Genomic DNA, 18,896 nt, shown 5'->3' with positions numbered 1-18,896 from the left:
TCGCAAAACGATTTTTTGATACATATACCCCTCTGTTCCCTAACCCACCAGCTATCCAACATACAAGAGGGGGAACTTTGGTGGATTAAAAGTCTTTCAATTCAAAGTGAAAGAATAAAAGAAGCCAATTAAAAGTGTGTGAATAGGAGATATAAATCACGATAAACCAGGTGTGGAAAATCACCATGGAAACTATCTGATCAGCACTTGTCCACTTGTCTACCTCAATGATTAGAGATACAGAATTTAGATTCATTATAACTTTTTCATAAGCACACAGACATTGAGTCTAAACAAGAACTGGCTTTCGCAGACTTCTAACTCTATCTTACAAATGCACTTAAGTTAACATGCATCTTCATTTATAGAAGATCGAGAAAACTTAAAAAGAGGGTATTCAGAGTATTTTGCTCTGAGAGCATTGCCGAAAGTGATACATCGGATCGTAACACAACTGGGAATGCCGGGAGCGGGTGTGTGGATGGCCTACACGCTGCACTCTATTCGCTCCAATGGCTGAGATGCTTCAGCCACTCCAAAGCCCCTCCAAAAGCTCCAAAGCCTGAGCTGCCAACACGACGGTAGCGCTCAAAGCTTTCCAGAAGCAAAACTCCTCCAAGGCGCCAATGCAATGGGACAGAAAGGAGTGGGTAGCAGACTCCGCGCTTTGAGTTCTGAGCTCCCTCAAGCCTAGCCATGACCTGAACGCTGCGACCTGTTACCCGCAATTTGCAAACCGCGAGGAGGTCGCAGTGTTTACATACTTATTGAGCAGTACCTAGGAGGAGGCGGAGCACAGCTGAACACCGTGCTGTACAGTACTGTGCGAGAAGTATCCGCGCACATGCTGAACCATTGCCATCCATATATATTTGGCACTCTATTCCTCTATATGGCCAACGTGGAAAAGCCAGTGGGGGTGCAGCAATAGGCGCTGGTTGGCTGCTATAACCTGCTATTCTGCACTACAACCACCCCTGTCTCTTCTGCCCCAGCTCGAGCTCCAGCCCTACAGCCTCCCAAGTCCCCAGGGACTGTGGAACATGGACAGCAGTGGCCAGAGGCGGTGGAGCCATAAAGGACTGACTGAGGTGAGGAGGTGGCGAGTGGCTTGTCTTACATCTGAATTCCTCTGATCGTGTGCTGGTGCTTTGTCTGTCCTTTCGCCTTGCTTTGCCTTGTTGACTCATCACAGGTCTGTAAATTGTAGCTGTGAATCTTCCCAATAGATATAGGTTTTCTCTGAGGGGACGGAGGTCTAGGTGAGTACAGTTTTTGCCACCATCACTGTTGTAGGTTAAACCTGTGTCCCACAGAGGCGACCTGACCAGGTTCAGATGCGGCTTGTGGCCCCTGGTGAGCTTCGGCCCTTACCTCCAACCCCCCACCTTCACCTTCCTCTTCACAAGCCTTGAACTTACTGGATGGTAGAGAAGAGGTTATAGTAGAGCGTGTCTGGAGGAGAGCTACATATAATACATAGAATTTACTTACACCACATGTACAGAGGTAATGACACTTGTGAGCCTGAGTTTCTGACTGTGCCTCGTCAGGGGAGCCCAAGTGGTGTGCCATGGAGGTGCTGATCTGCATTTCCCAGGAGAGTTGTGATAATTTTGTCCATGGATGCCACTGTAGGAAGGCGGGGCACTTCTTGCACTGAGGTATCATTAGGCATTATGACAGCAAGAAAACTGAGATCGGGTTGAGTGATATGTTTTAGACTCTGCCAGAAAACTAAATTGAATCATTTAAAGAACAAAGCCCCACATGTAGGCTTTCTGAAAGGAAATGCAACAGTTCCCGCACTTTTCTCGAACCAACAGATCAAACTTCTAACACTAATCTTACGAGTGATTAAGTTAAATCACAGGAGTAAGGTTCCTCAGTTCCCACCCCATTAGAAGGGTTGCAAAGGCGGAAAACTTCTCTGCATCATCCCTCCACAGTTAAAAAAGACAATCTTGTTGCCTCTGGATCATCTATTCAAAAAATGACCACGACTGTTCTGTGAGGCGGTCCGGCAGGCAATGCAGGTGACTCATGCCTTATAGGAGTCTTTTATAATGTATACAGTGCCTGAAATTTCACCTTAAAAATCTGTATCCCCGACCACTAATGAAGACTCTGTCTCGTAGATAGTGGTGTTGATGTCTCAAAGAAAGCCAATGGATTTATTTTGTAGTGCGCCCAGTGATACCTCACCCTCAATGCCAAACGTATCAGTACCTATTGAGTTATCAGTTAACCAACAGTTTCACCTCCTGATGGATTAGGTCTGTTTTTCCAAGACACTACAATGTTGGGAACTTATTTTATCATCCATCATGGCGTTATTGGAAAAATTGTTAGACTGCTCAGATCACATCTTGGATATTTTAATGGCAATACTTAAACAAGTTGCTCTGAAACCAAACAGTCAATCTATCTAAAAAATTGTTAAGGATCCCAGCAATTGCAAAAGGAACATTGGTACACAAGCGGGCCATTCTTGTATTAAGATAATAAAGATCTCCCTAAAACAGGATTCAGTGGATGGATTAATTACATTAGCAGATCTATTTAAGCAGGAGGTGTGAATTATACAGGAATCTGATAATTTCTCAGTTCCACCCAAACATTTTCTGACAAAAAAAAAAAAGAGTAAAAAGGTAAAACTGGCAGCTAAATCACCAGAGATAACCCATTCTGTGACATCCATGCCTCGAAGGAGAAAAGAATAAAAAATGGGTGAAAATTAAGATTAGACGGTTGAGTAAGAAGGGAGCGAAAAAAGTTAAATTCCTTATAACGACTTCTCCTATGGTGGTAACAGTAGACTCTTTAAGTTTACAACCAACAGTACATGCAATACCAATTACAATGGGGGCTGATAATAATAGAAGCCCAATGGTAAACCGAAAGTTTGATAAGCATACTATTCCCACCCAAAATTGTTCTACATATGACTCTGCTTCTGTGCGACTCAGGAGTTGCATTGTTTCCTCCACACTGGAATTAGATCAGATTGTACCTCGATATGTTCCATATGTTCCTCCTGTGGTGACTGGTGTAAAGAATATTGAAGCTGGTCAATACAAATGTCCCTCGGGCCATCAATATATAAAAGAAATGGTTGAGGGATTGAAGATTCTTGATTTTTACTGAGTTATTTGACAAAGATGTTCTGTTTTTAAATAGATCATTTTTGCTGAGCTTTATAGCACAAGTATACCAGCTTAAGTTAGTAAGGAGTAGTGATATACAATTGCTGAGAAAAAAGCAAGGGTTGTATTTAAATCCTCTGTAATTGCCAATTTAATTATGAATAACTCAGATTTTTTTTAATTGCTAGATTGATTGACATTGTACCATATTTTCCAAAATGATATGTGCACAATTCGAATGGGGACAGGGATTTTAATAATCATTGTATTTTAGAAGACTGAACAGTTCCGCAAGAGGAAAAAGCACTTGATGCTAAATTATCTGTAGTTTCCTGTACGACTGCTAATAGATTGGTTTCCTATCTAGGGCAAAATGTAGTCTGTGTTATAAAAAAAATTGAGATGTTATAATTGCAGTGGTTAGCAGAGGTATTGAATAACAACATAGATTCCAGGGCAAAATCTTTTAGGCAGCCTTTTTAACAGTACAACTAAAATCCGGTCCTGGAACATAGCTGGCCGTACAAAACATGTAGATAAAATCTAGAGTTTGAATTCCCTATACCCAGAAATTATATGTCTGCACGAAACTTGGTCAACTGGGCCCCCTGAAGTTAATGATTATGTTGTTATAAGTTTTCCAGCCACTAAGTCTAGTAGAGGACATGCAAGTGGAGGTTCAGCCACACTTTCGAGTACTAATTACACATTAGCATATCCGGCACATTACAATCCTTCAAACTGAACACATTTTATAGTATTTCTGATAGAGAACTGAGAGAGGCTTTGAATATCCCCCTGCAGTTTTCCTGGCATTTGCTAGGGTACATAAAACAAAAGAGGTGCACTATTGTTGAAGTCATGTAGGGAATAGGAGGTCATCATAGTTAATGGCAGACAGTGATATTCCGGCCCACTCTACTCATAATGCAGGTTCATCAACTACTATAATGGACTATGTGATAGGTTCATAAATGGCCTTTCTACATCTAAGGGAAATTAAGGTAATTGATAACATCTGGAGTGACTTTAACATTATAGCACTCACTATTAACGGCAAACAATATACTATACCTTCCTGGCAGATAAACAAAGAGGATGAAGTTCACCTCAGTTCTGTTAATGGAAGGGTATCCTGGAATACGAAAGGCATGAAGACCCTATCGGTTGAGTTGAGAAAAGCCCTAGAGTATAATTCCACCCATGGATGGATTTCTGTAGGTACGTATGTAAAAGACATGGGTAGATTTGTAAGAAAGACCCCAACTTAACCAGAAAACTCATGGAATAGAACTAGGAACTAGGTGAAAATATTTATTAAAGCTTTTATTTTTAATGAATTGATGTACAAATTGCAAAGACGGCAATTTACATATTTCTCAGGAGAACAAAATAAGTTAAGCTTATTAAAAAGGAGAATTTAGTGAAACTTAGCACAGTTATAAGATCAGGCAGATAGAACTTGGGTTAACATTACAGAAGCAGTGAAACAAAAAACTGCAGACTCCTTGGAAAGCTTGTTGGGGCATGTCATGGCAGCACTACTAAAACTCAAGTTAATAATATTTCTTCCTCACAATGGTGTGCTTACATTTCCTCCCTTTATACTTCAAGTAACCTTGAAAATAATTCCATGGGTACTGCCTCTCCTAATACTGGGCCTGGGGATATTGAAAGTCTTATCACTCTTTGTTCAACGAGGTCACAGTGAAAGGCCTACTTAGTATTGCTAGGAGTACAGGTGTAAGAGGACCTGACCAATTGCCGATTACAATCATAAAGTTAGAGCTGGATTTATGGGCTGGATATCTGGCACCATCATTTAAATACTGCTTCTCAACTGGAGTGATACCTGATTCTTGGAGAGGAGGTATTATCCTCCTACTACATAAAAACTGTTCCATCACTGTCCCTAGTAATTATAGGCAAATTACATTGCTGGGTGCCAATGGGAAAATATTTACTTGGTGTATCTGAAATAAACTACGGTGTTGGGTAGAGGAAAGAAAATGTTGCCTTTGGAACAAGCTGGTTTCAGACCGAATTGCTCTACTTGGATAATATAACTGTCTGTGCTCCAGTTAATACTGGATAAGTATGTTCTGGGGAGGGGCATGCCTGTCTGCGTGGCCTACATTGATTTTTCCACAGTATTTAACAGCATGGACAGGCCTACTCTGTGGAGGAACCTTATAGCGATGGGAATCCCAGGGGGTCTTCTGAAGCTTATCATTGCCCTAAATACTCCAACATGGTACCATGCCATGCTTGGAGATAAGCGTGGCATTACAACACAGATACTAGAAACGACTTAAAGCAAGGATGCATTTTGGCCTCCTCTTCTTTTTCGATATACATTGCTGACCTACCAGAATTTGTGGGCCAGGTAGGCGATGACGCTCCCAAATTGGAGTCTCATCCTTTGGGCACTTTTTAAAATGTGGATGACATTGTTATATTAGATCTGACTCCAAATCGATTACAGACTTGTCTACGTTCTGCATATGTCCAATCTCGTTTTTTCAAAGGTGAATATAAGTAAAAGTAAGATCATCAAGTTTTGTGCGAGAGGCTGTCATGTAGCCATGAAATACAACTGGCATTCAAGTGGTATTGCACTCGAACCGGGTAAATTGTACCCCTATCTAGGGAAATCTTCACTGCTAATTGAACTGATACTGGGCATATAGCATATTTGATAAATAGGGCGGCAGCCTACACATTTAAAGCATTTTATGGAGCAAGAGTCAAAGGTATTTTAACCACCTTTTAAGGATCTATAAAATGAAAATTCCTCTGACTCTGTTCTACTGTATTGAGACAGTAAAAGTAAATCACTGACTCTTAATGCATAGGGTCGAGGAGAAGACATTGCGATTTTTTGCACTTAAAAAAAAAACAAATTTCATTGGTTTTCAGCATTATCCTACAACAAGCAGTTTTGTCAATCATAACGACCACTTCTTCATGTACATATCAAAAGACATAGTAGCTGTCAACATAATATTGCTAACCCACTCTGCAATGCCTACTGTCCTATTTGCAATGCCCACTCTCCGATGGCACCAATTGAGGCACTACGATTAGAAATTAGCACATTTGTAAGGGGCTTGGCAGTTGTAATTCGGTGGGGCTATCATCTGATACAGTCAAATGAATGCACTCTTAGGAAGCTGTTAGCTACAGAATGTTTTACCCCTTAAAGAGGGGATGGTACACTAACAACGAAATTGAACGACGCACTTAAGCACTTTAAACTCGATAAGGAAGAGTTACAAAATGTGAGCTCTTATCAATTTTAAAGTATTTATGAAAAATAGCTCAATGGAAAATTATATTCGATTGTAGTAAGAAGCTTTTTTTTGAAAATATCTTTATTGAGCATCAGACAAAAGCAATCACATTTACATCCTGTATCCATGTGTCATCTGTGCATTTTACTGAAAAAAGGTCTACAATCTGGTAACCAAGTTACAAAGATCCACCGCCCCAGCAATGCGCCACAACATTTTCCAACATTGTCAATTATTGTAAGCAAACGAGACAAGCAACCAGCACCCTGTGTGGTTTGTCCTGCACCTACAGAGATCAGATCAGTATAATACTCAATTCAGCCCTACCACACGATTGTAGTAAGAACCTTAATGAAGTGGTCCGGTCCTGTGGAGCTGCGGCACCTCAGCCCTACCTTAGCTGGAATTTAGATCACAAATTTAGTAGATGTATATTATTGTGCAGGCCAAACTGTTTGCCTTTCATTAGTGTTACTTGGTGCATGTAAAATGGGAGTACAGATTATGCACTTTATGTAATGAAGCTGTACAAACGATGGAGCATGTTTAATTTGTGTGTCCTGCCCTTAAATCACTGACATAACATTCTAAAACCACTTTTTATAAAGAAAAAATGGGACAAAAGCAGCGAATCAACTATTGTACTACCCAGTAAAACGAATTATTTTTAACTTTAAAAAAATATGCATTAATAGATTAATTGAGTCTTGAATTCAGTTGGTGTATTGTACATGTTCAAACTTTTTTTTCTCCCTTTTTAAGTGTACTGAATTATGAAATGTTTGTCCTTTTATGGTTGATCTCATTGTAGATCTAATCTTTAATAAAACTTGAGAACTTAACTCTAAAAGACTATTTGCCCCTCAGAATTTTAAACCAAACTGAACAAGGAAGCAGAATAACATTTTTACATACACTAGACTAGAGGTAGTTAGTTTTCATATTTTTTTACATTACAGTATGTGTGACTGTGGCTTGAATAAGATGGAAACAGTCCAGTGTTCATAGAACAAAAATCTCCATTGACTGAAAAGTATTTGTCGCATCACAGGAGCAACAAACAGTCAAATTGTTTAGTCCAGAACATTTGATGCCTACACGAAGGGGTGCAGGTAAATCACTGCACAATGGGCAACAGAAAGTATTTAGTTTTTCATTCTGTGCACAGTTGAACAAGGCCTAAACCAGGATGCAGAGTATAAAATGTCTTTCGTAACAGAAAGTTTCAATTCTATCAAGGACACAAAGGCAAGAATTACGCGCCGCTTTCTTCATTTCCATTCAACAGCAGCCTTCAAAACAAGCAAAAGAACTTCCTTTCCCATAAACACTTGAAAAACAAAACATTAGCATATCACAGTCGGCCTTCACTGTTATAATCCATTGGCTCTCTCTACTCTCCCCTCTTGCTTCATTCATAAGGTACCTCCAGTCCGTGCGCCTCATTCTTGGTTGAAGACCTCCATTCCTAAAACCAAGAACAGAAATCAGTATTCCATCCAAACAGAAGGTGTTATACTCGTGTTTATGACCACAGATGAACCATTCATATTACAAAGCATGTTCAATGGAAAACATAATCTGAATCTCATCCATAAACTTGCAAAGACATACTTGTACCTCACAGAGTCCAGGCTTCCCCAGCCTGCCCAGCTCTCGTATTTCGTCATGAGGGTAGGAGAAAGAGTGACTGTGCATTGAGTTTGGGTGGGCGGGGGTATATAATTCTCGCCTCCATGTCCTTAAAAGAATCCTTAATAGAATTAAACTTTCTGTTATGAAAGCTAGGAAATCGTATATGCTATGTCAGGACGGAAGGCGAGGATTATGCTAGTTCAGAGGTTACTCACCACCAATGTAGCCATGTTGACTACTTGTTTAAAGTAAAACTTATTGAAATTGAATCCAAAGACCGGTCGGCCACATTCAAAATATCCTCTAATCTAGCTCCCAAAGGGAACGCTTTGACTGCTGCGACTCCCCTCGCCGAATGAGTCCCAAAGATGGATGTATCAATCCCCGAATCTTGGCTGATCCCTCTCACCTGCCTGCCTTTGGTGGGGGGAGAAATCACCTTAAATGGTTTGCGGAATGAAATTAGAAGCTGGCGTCCCCCGGCCATGCAGACATAGTCAGTCATGGCTTAATAATCCTGAATGCATCTCACCACACATAATTGTGGTATCTCATGGAAAGCAGAGTAAGAGACCACCCTGGAGTTGCATTTAGTTCTACGGAAGATGTGAAAAGTTACCCCATCCGGGGTGAATTCTCTGCCTATGATGTTGAGGGCTGTCACAACTCACACCCTCTGACATGAGATAAGACACAGCAACCTGCCCAATTTACCTGATAATTCTTTCCTAGTAAGATATTTATTGTGTTGCCAAGAAAGAAAAAAGGCTGAATACCTTGTTCACGTCCCAAAGTGTGAAATACCTGGATTCTAGGGGAAATTAAAACCTTATTACCCTCCTCAATTTCCTAACCAGGGAATGATCACCAACCGGAACTGCATCCATTGGGAGCTGTCCCTCCGAGATGACAGACCGAAAGGTGTTCACCGTCTTGTACGCCAGTCTTTCCCTGGCTAAGTAAGGTAACATAAACTCAAAATATAGACAACTTTGGACCCCACCCCACAGGATTCAGAATCCCTTGCAAACACCAACATAGCCATCGAGCCCATGCGGATCTGTATATTTACAGTTCCTTCCGCCCATGCTTTTGACAAGAGTAGTTCAGCATCCGCTAAATATCCAGGGACCTCCCATCATCTCCTGTAATCCTCCATGCCATGAGATGTAGTCTCCCATTCTAAATCAACTGGTGGGAATTCCCCAGGGAATCCTGACGAAGATCCGGCCTCTAAGGTAGAAGGATTGGCAAATCCCAGGAATGTTCCATCATTGCTGGCAGCCAGGCTTGCGACCCCCAGAGCGGTGTGATAACAACCAACTTTGCCTTCTGCCTCTAACTTGCGCTGATGACCTTATTACCATTATAAATAGGGGAAAGACATGTATCTTCTTCACACTCCAATCCTAGAGAAACGCATTTGTGGTCGCTGCTTTTGGGTCCAGTCTCGAAGTGAAATATTTCTCCAGTTGATGATCCCGGCTGTAGGGAAACAAGTCCACTGTAAAGGGTCCCCAATGCCTCTCTATCTTCCTAAAAACCTCTGGGCTCAGTTTCCAGACGCTTTCGCCCTGCAGGTATCTGGAATGCCAATCGCCCATGTCGTTTGATCCTCATGAAACATATTCCCCTGTCACTGATGCATATGTGGGCCAGGCAATGTTGCCAAAACTCTTTCACCAGATCTGCCAGATTCTTGGATCCTGAACCAACCAGGTGGTTGATGTAACATACCGCTGAGGCGTTGTCCATCTTCAGCACCATGCAACAACTCGCTTTCTCCTTTGTCCAACACTGTCCTGCGAAGGAACCAGCAAGGAGTTCCAATCTATTTTTATGCATTCTTTATTCATCTGAGGACCACTTTCCTCCTGTGGACAAATCCTCACATCTGGCACTCCATCTGTTTTTGCTGGCATCAGACTCTATAATGATGTCTGGACTGGAACCAAAGATTGCTCTTCTATTCAAAGCCCCCATGTGGGTTAGCTAGCATCTTATCTCCTCCTTTACCTCCTCTGTCAGCTGGTCTGACACCTAATATTTCAGACCTGCGCGCAGATGGTATGCCTTCACTCGGTGGAGGTATTACAGAAAAAGACAAGGGAACCCACAAGGTAAATAGGGACCTTGGTCGTCAGTATTTTAAGTCATCAGTGGTCCTTATAAAAAGGCTGAATGGAGCTGTGATTAATATAGACTAGAATCAGTGCTATATTACTGCTGTCCAGCTGGACAGTACATTTAATAAATGATCAAATCAAATGATAAACACACAACAATAAAGTGGGACACAGTCCTGTGTCCTACACAATCACAAAACGTGTACAGCTAAACGAAAACATTCTGGCAAGACAGAAATAGCTTGTAAAAAATGCAATTAGTAGAATCAATCTTCAAGGCGACAGTCGTGGCACTTGTTTTATCACAATAGATTAATGTGCCAGCTGTTTTAGCAAGCCGACGACGTTTCGATCTATTGACAAAATGCTAGGATCATCATCAGGACGGTATTATACAAGCCTGAAAATTGGTGCCTGTAAAACATTTAAGGGAAGAGAGACAAGGAAAGGAAATTTTAGATCTAGTTAGAAAAGAGAGATAAAATCCTAGTACAATCTAAAGCACATGTCGGTGTGTGGTGGCAAGCAATCAATTAGGTGCACAATGGATTTACAGAAATTGTCTAAAAGGATTTTGTGAATTATGAGTGGAAGAAGAATTACTCTCGCTGTCATGTGCACATGCCAATGCGTAGTAGCGGACTCACGAGTGGGAGCACAGTGAACATAACTGGGTAGAGCTGTTGCATTAAAAAGGAATTTGCGTAAAGTTCGGTGCACTCAAGGCAAATAAAACAACGCTATGGGATACTAGTGCGTGAATAGAGTGAGAAGATGCGCGTTCGTAGAATTAAAGAGCCGTGAATAAAACCACGAGGGTGAACAGCCGCGGACGGTGGCTAAATTGCAGAGTTTCGCTTGATGCTTACTAAAGTAACTGTGGGTGTTGTCAAGCCAAGGCTGTTGTCAGTTGTTATTATGTAGAATTAAAGAACCATGAATAAAACCACAAGGGTGAACGGCCGCGGACAATGGCTAAATTGCGGAGGTTCGTGTGATGCTTACTAAAGTGACTAGGGGGGTTGTCAAGCCAAGACTGTTGTCAGATGGCCGTGGCGGCGCAAGGGTGGGAGGGTGAGGTCGGCGCTTACCTCTTTGTAAGGCACTCTGTGGACCAGGATGGCGTCAATGCACGGGTGCACAGGGGTGCCGATGGTGGCTCAATTGCGGGCCTGGGTGGAGAGTAGAGCAATGAATGAATGGTGTTGGGCAAGAAGGAATGTCTGCAACCGTAGTGTGGGGGGTCGCTTACCTCAATTTTGGCATCCGGAATAGGTATAGAGGGGCGAGGTGCCGATGCACAGCGCGGTTGTCTCGGTGGAAACTGGGAAGGGAGAAGAAGGGATTTAGGGAAGTGCTTGTGATGGGAGTGATGGAAAGCGGGAGATTGGCGATGCGCTTACCTGCAAGGAATTGAAGAAGCAGGGATTAGAGGTCTTCGGTGACGATACACGGATAGACTGGATCAATGGGGTCCGTAGCACGATGGCTGGGATGAAGGACGCCGATGCCGTCGGGGGCACTGATTGAATAGCAGTGGGATACAGCGCGTTAATGGGCTGTGTGGCGTGATGGCGGCCATGTTGGGTGAGGGGAAAGTACATGAGTGAGATAGGGAAACCAATGCCGTTAAGATGCATGCGCAGTCAGGAAAATGAAAATAGAAAATTAAAAATTAAAAAATGCCTAAAACCGCTACATAGTGCTAATAAGCAATATTCAATTAGTGGAAATAACATTTGAACCATGAGGAAAATATGAGAAAAATAGAAGAAAGACTGCTACTAAGATATGAGCTGCATAGGAAAAGACGGTAGAAAAGAATGTAAAACGATAATCCACAGAACGGCCACATTATAACCGTAAGCAAGTAACAATTTAGAGGCAACAACGTTTTGGGAGTATTAGAACTATTGGAGGCAGTGGGTTTCTTAGTGTGTACAGACTGTTGATTTTGAGACGACTGAGGAGGGTGCACATCGATTCCAGAGAAGAGAGGGCACATAAAACAATGTTCCAAGGGACCCTTAAAGTAGAGTAGTCCAATCTTCGTGTCTGTTCAATCCATTCTTTTATACTTCCAGTTCGGAGAATCCATTTAAGTTCTTCTTTATTTAAAAGTTGTGCAATGTCCGCACCTCTTGGTGGTGGTTTCACCACACTGATCACAGTCCATTTTATGTCCTCCCCACTGTGGCCTGTAGTGGCAAAATGTTCTATAAGGGGAGCATTCTGGGTATTGCAGCGTATTCTGCTGCGGTGTTGGCCAATCCGAGTCTTAACCTTCTGCGTTGTCTGGCCACTGTAAATCTTAGGGCAAGGACATTGGATCAAATAAATTACATTACATGTGTTGCAATTGGAGAACAATTTGGATTTAATTACAACATTGTTGAAGGTGAATTCTTTCCCTTCAAAGGTAAAATCGCAAACTTTACAATCTAGAGTTAGAGCAGGTTTGGGGTTAGGAAGAGCTGCTCTCACTAGATGGTCTTTTATATTGCGGCTTCTGCGGAGTGCAAAAAGTGGGCATTCAATATTCATGGTGCCAGCATTTAAGATAGTCCAGTGTTAGACTTACCGATAGTGTTAGGAACTGGTGAGAATGTGGTAACACACACCATGCGGTTTGTGTTGGGCTTGGATTTTGAAGATAAGAGGATTTCCCTAGGGCAATACCAAGCTCTTTTAAGGGCATTGCGCACAAGACGTATGGGGTAGCCACGCGCCTGTAGCTTGGATGACAGAATTGAGGCTTCGTGAAAGTAATCCCCTTTAAAAAACAATTACGTCTGATCCACAAAAATTGGGAGTATGGCAGGGAATCACGTAGTGCATGTGGGTGATTGCTTTCATAGCGAAGTAAAGTGTTTCCCTCTGTGCTCTTCCTGTATAACTTCGTGAGCAATTCGCCGTCAGTGGTAAATGGTGAGATCAAGGAAGGGGATTGAGGATTTGTCCAGGGCCAAGGTGAAGTTGAGTCCTGAACAGTTATTATTCAACCAATGCAGAAATTGATTAAGTGTATCTTCATTATCATGCCAAATAAAAAAAAATGTCATCGATATATCAACGCCAAATGGTGACACCAGAGAAAAATGGGTTGCTGGGAGAACGGATAGTGTTCATTTCATGGTGGTCCATGAAGAGAATGGCTAAGTTGGGTGCAAAGACTGCCCCCATTGATGTGCCTTTAACCTGTTGATAATATTCATTGTCAAAAGTGAAAAAATTCCTAGTGAGGCAGAGTTCAAGCAATTACAGTATAAAAAGGCATAGATAGAGAAAACCAAAATCATTTTTTTAAAGCATCCATTTATTTTGGTACACAGACCCTGGTTGCTGCCTGTATCTTATTCCAGGCTTTAACTGAGTTCACATCCAAAGTTGCACTAAGATAACAAGCCTGCAACTCCAGCTCTCTGCATGACTGCTAATGGAACATGTATGTCTTTTCTTCAAAAGTCCTACATTTTTCTTTACATTTTAAGACATAAGTACCAACATTATTTAGTACAGTCCTCCGCAGGTCATGAGTGATATAGAAGTATTTTATCAACAGTGTTCTTCTGACATTCGATTCTAGTTTTCCTGATTAATCCCCTTTCTCTTCATAACTAGCAGTGCTCGAAAAATCCAGTTGCCCCCTTGCATTTGCGAGCCAGATTTAATAAGTGTGAGCTATTTTTAGGTCCTGCTCACCCTTTCTGGTGAGTAGGACAGAAGACTGATGTTTGACCTCTGTCTCTGAAAGCAGAGCAAATGTGACAAGATAGCAAGATTTAACAGCTTCTTTATTGCTCACAAAGTGAATGAGCAATACTAATGCCTTTAAATCTTGTTAACTTGTCCCATTTGCTCACAGAGGTCATGTGCATGACAGTTAGGTCGAGTAGATTTTTGAAGTTACTAGACCTGCAGGTCTAGTGAGACTTTTTTGGTTTTTCAAGCCCTGAGTAGTCTAGGCCCGCCACATTTCCACTTGTTGGAGTTGGAACAGTTGAAACAGTTGACAAGCAAAGAGGCAGGCCAACTAAAAAAAGTGATCTCCAAGTATAAATAACCTGAACATTAAGAAAACATGTAAGAGGGGCAGTCCTCAGGGGAGAATACACAATTCCAAAAGGAGGGACAACTAAGTGTATTTACCAATGAAAAACCAGCATTTCTATAGGACAACAACAGGAACCAATGAAAAAGATGGGTTTTTTTCGAGCCCAAATCCTAGATACAGCATGTCTCGAAGATATAGCATGTCGCGAAGAGACCGCGCACGCGCTACCTAGGTGAGACCTAAAAACAAAATGGTATCAGTTGTACATCTTCTGAAAGGGCTGCTCAAGTATCATCTGAATACTGAATGATATTATCCACTACAACAAATATTCTAGTTACATTATAATATGTATTACAGTTGTCACACTGATTCATGTCTACCTATATAGAACAAATGTATAGTGGGCTATCCTGTTGCACTTTGTAAGATCAGTTTCCTATCTAAGAATGTTTCTGACATTATACTTTATCTGTTTGTTGTAGGGATAAGCAGATGACGTTTGTTACATTATTTGAATGTTTTTGTGCCAAGTTTACAGGTTAATCAAGATTTAATTGACAGTTAAATTTCACTGTCTTCTCTTGAACCTGTTTCATTTGAAATTATATGCTAATTTCTTTATTGATCTTCCACTGAATTCATAACATAACTGATGTGTTGTATTATGTCTTCTTGCTGTCTAGTCTTCTGAAAAATGTTTTGTCATTCCTTCTCTTATCCCTGTGTGACATTCCAGAGTTAGGTTTGTGTAGTAGGTGGTAATGCCTGTGCCTGCCATGTAGTCCATTGAAGACAAAATAATTGTTTTGAAGTGCTTATGGTATTACGAGCAAGAATTCAAACTGATTGTCTATTAGAACATTGGAATGTTGGTGGCTCCATTGAAGATAATGGAGTGCTCCATGCTTTTACGGGCCGGTAAAGGCCTGCCATGCAACATTACAATGTTGTTTTCAAAGGCCTCTCGGAGCCCGAGGGAATTTAAACCCCTCGGACTCTGAGAGGCCTTTGTTTTATTTGTTGGAACACTAGCCTTATAGTCCGCCGTAGCGGGCTATACTTGCTATTAAAGGCCCGCTCCAGCATTAAAGGCCCGAGCCGAAGGCGAGGGACTTTAACAAGGAAGCAGAACGTTAATATAGCCCAGCTATGAAGGGCTATAAGGCTATTAGAATATACTGCCACTAGAGGACAGAATGTTCCAACAAATAAACCAAAGGCCTCTTGGAGTCGAGGGGTTTAAATTCCCTCGGGCTCCGAGAGGCCTTTGAAAACAACATTGGAATGTTGCTCTGCGGGCCTTTACCGGCCCGTAAAAGCATGGAGCACTCCATTGTCTTCAATGGAGCTCCCAACATTCTAATGTTCTAATAGTTCATAGTGAGGATTACTGTCATGATTCTAAGCAACTTTACACGGAAAATTATGTATGCTGGCTGGATAGTACATATTTTGTTTTCCTGAAAACAGATTGTAGTTTGTTCAACATATCAGCGTAATTGGAAATGTTCTCGAGTAGATCCGTTTGACAACACTGTGATTATGAAATTCCATCCTTTAAAATCTGTTCCCCTTCCCTGAAGTTAGATTCTCTTTCTGTTCTGAAATGTATTATTTCTAGTGTGGAGGAACTGATAAATCGTCTGCTGTGGCATGCTTTACCACTGATTAGAAGACTGTAAGTAGTTGTTTGATCCTTTATCTTGTTCTCCTGAGACGTGTTTTGGCTTTTTGTTAAGGTTTCCTTTCTACTGTTTCTAATTGAGTTCTACAGTCTCTGAGCTAGGCATGAGAAGGCTTGTTTTGATCCAGAAGTGAAATATAAATTTACCTCCCACCCCCTCCAAACATTGCTTACACAAATTCAGTAATGCAAGGTGGAACAGTGGCACAGTGGCAGCTCAAGGCTCTGGTGGTCAGTTCTTCAGAGGTGGGGCCTAAACAGTTAACACTAATAAAAACAATTTTTAAATGATGCTTACACCCATAAACTAGGTAGTAGTACTGCTATAAAATTGGAAAACAGGGTTCTTCTTATGCCTCTCGCTGAATATGTTACAGACTGGCTATATTTGCGTCTATGTTGATAAGAGCATTTGTTTAGATTTTTCAAATTGTGCTTTCTGTAACTACATCTGTTTGCTAGTAACACAAGTCCTAGTTGTGCCAAATTGAGCGCGAAGGTGAACAAAAGCAAGAGGCAATAACTGGTTGTGAACTGGTCACATAGATTGAATTTGCATTGGGGCAAACCAGCACTGAACATATCGCAGGTGTGTTTTCATTAGTTCCCTATTGTATTATGAAAGATGCAGTCCTTAAAAAAAGGGTTTATTATTTAACTTTGCAGAAACATTTAGTCCTGTCTTGGTGAGTAGGACTCAATGTAGGTGTACTGCTAATTGCTTTGTGATTTTTGTGTTATGTTTATTTTGCCATGTCTTGCTTCCCTTCAGTGTTTCAAGAAGTGGGACCAGATTCAGATCCTACATTTGATGCAATCTGTTCATTGCTGCAGAGTAGTTTCCTGGTTCCAGCGTCTAAAAATTGTTTCCAGTACAGCCAAGCGAGTGTTGTGACCAATGAAACCTTCAGAGACGAGGTAAAATTTTGATGACTAAGGACAAAAATGTACTGTTGTGCATTTTGGTTTGTTTAAAGCTAATTGTCTTTCTTATTTCATTTTTTGAATGCAGTTTAAAAGGTTTGCTCAGCACAAGAAAGAAAGTGGCTATACACAAGAGGAACTGAAGGAGTCGTTTGCCTTTCTACTTTTTGACAACGAAATCGACGTAAGCAGATACTGTGTTCCTTAATGTAGCCTACTCCATTGACTGCATTATATATCTATTGTGTTTACAATATATTTGTGCTGGTGTTTGATTAGGTTTACTCACATTTTTGGCGAAAGCTCGTTATCTGCTAACATATCTGCAGATAGTAACTGCATTCATTGTCTAACATACGGCTCATGTAACAGATATTCCCCACAGTGTTGGATAGAGAAAAACAGGTAAGCAGATAGAACTTGCCTACAGCATCAAGATCATAGAGGTTTGCTGACATTTTGCAACTAGATGCAGTTCCAGGCTGATGGGCAGTTGTCTGCAGTTGTTCGGTAAAAAACAAAAATTACCTCTAAAGTGGAGGGAAATCATATTTTTCTCCTTTTTGGTAAACCTGTTGGTGGGTGGTGGATCGCCTTGCTCCTAATTGTCTGGCCAAAGGCCCACATCAAATGTTGGTCTCCTTTATTTTTACAAGCACGTTCTTGAAATAAATGGAATTACTGAATTGCATTCCTGATACAAAAAGATGGTCCTAAATGTTTTTTTAAATGTCCAAATCTTTATTGACTTTTATAGAAAAACAGTAATGAAACACTGAAACATGCCACATATGAAATAAGTTGAATAAACAATGGGACACAGCATACCAATGGTAAAACAGAAATAAATAAATAGACAACACTTGTTTATATCCTTAGACATCAGACAACATGATAGAGTAGAGTAGAGTCTAATAATTGGTATGCATTCCCTGAGAGGATGCAAATAAAGCCGATTGGATACAGATATAGTCCCGGAACATATTGGTCAACGGTAGGTAAGGACCAAAATTAAACATAGGGATGTAAATATAAAAGCCAGTGCCCGCCTCCTCGTTGTGTGGGCAGTAGTAAGTAAAAGAAAGTGCTAAACTCAAGCATCTAACACAGAGTGTAATTTTGAAATTGTCGGAGGATAACTTCAGGGAGGTTTATTACTAGTAAAGAAGTTATCCAACGTGCTCCACACAAGACTGCGCTGCAGTCTCCAGGGTGAGTGTTGGAATGCAATATTTTCAGCTCCTCTTAGGTACAAAATCCAGTTCAGCCATACCTTAAAGGATGTGGCAGGAGTGTCTTTCCAATTATTGAGTACAGATTTACAGGCCACAGTCAGTAGGATGTCTATTAGCACCCTTTCATTAGGCAAACGGACCTGTGGGTCCAAAAATCCATGAATAAGAGAGGTAAAGTCACACTTCAATTGGACTCTAAATAGAGTATTGATAAAGTCATAGACCTTATCCCAAAATAGAGAGACAGAGCAGCAGTAGAAGGGTAGATAAGGTAAGTTCCCGGTCTCTTTATTGCCATTCCAGTATGTTGGATCTTCTCTGAGGAACATCTTGTGTAGACATGAGGTTGACCAATATGATCGGTGAAGAAGCCAATATTTAGTTCGGGAGAAGGAAAAGGCAATTTTGTTAGGAACAGATTTCCAAATCAAACTCCTGTCATCCGGAGAGATGCTATTGGTCTCCTCCAATTTCCTTAAAAGGGCATGGATGCCCTTGTAGGACCAGGAATGGTAGTACACATGTGTACAGTGTATTTTAAATTTGGGGTTGTTCCAGAGCAAAGAAAGGTTAGATTGATTTATTGGGACTGCTAGAAGTTTGTCTATCTTTAATAGTGCCTCTTTAGTGTTGTTGAATATATATTTGGCAGGGTGGATAAAAGTATAATGGGATGTATCCTCGGACAAGAATAGTGGTCGCATACTTATGAGATAGTTGACTATTGGGGTTACCATCATTTTAATCCTCTCAATATGCCCCCAGTTGATATAGTTTGGGTTCCACCCACCCAGTA

The 18,896-nt window shown here is 41.1% G+C and overlaps 1 protein-coding gene across 5 annotated transcripts in view; it reads left to right on the top strand.

Moving 5' to 3' along the window:
- The window catches only part of TASOR2 (transcription activation suppressor family member 2), a 1,022,580-nt gene that overhangs the window by 93,214 nt on the left and 910,470 nt on the right, over window positions 1–18,896 (top strand). For all 5 annotated transcript variants that reach the window (XM_085653577.1, XM_085653574.1, XM_085653576.1 and 2 more), the window contains exons 2-3: window positions 16,714–16,859; window positions 16,954–17,049. In XM_085653577.1, the coding sequence (XP_085509703.1) occupies window positions 16,714–16,859; window positions 16,954–17,049 (242 nt within the window). The remainder of the gene's footprint in view (window positions 1–16,713; window positions 16,860–16,953; window positions 17,050–18,896) is intronic.

Source organism: Triturus cristatus, chromosome 4_1 (genome assembly GCF_964204655.1).
Source record: "Triturus cristatus chromosome 4_1, aTriCri1.1, whole genome shotgun sequence".
Taxonomy (NCBI): Eukaryota; Metazoa; Chordata; class Amphibia; order Caudata; family Salamandridae; genus Triturus; species Triturus cristatus.
The sequence above is the reverse complement of the archived record's forward strand: the minus strand, read 5'-3'. Positions and strand labels throughout refer to the sequence as shown.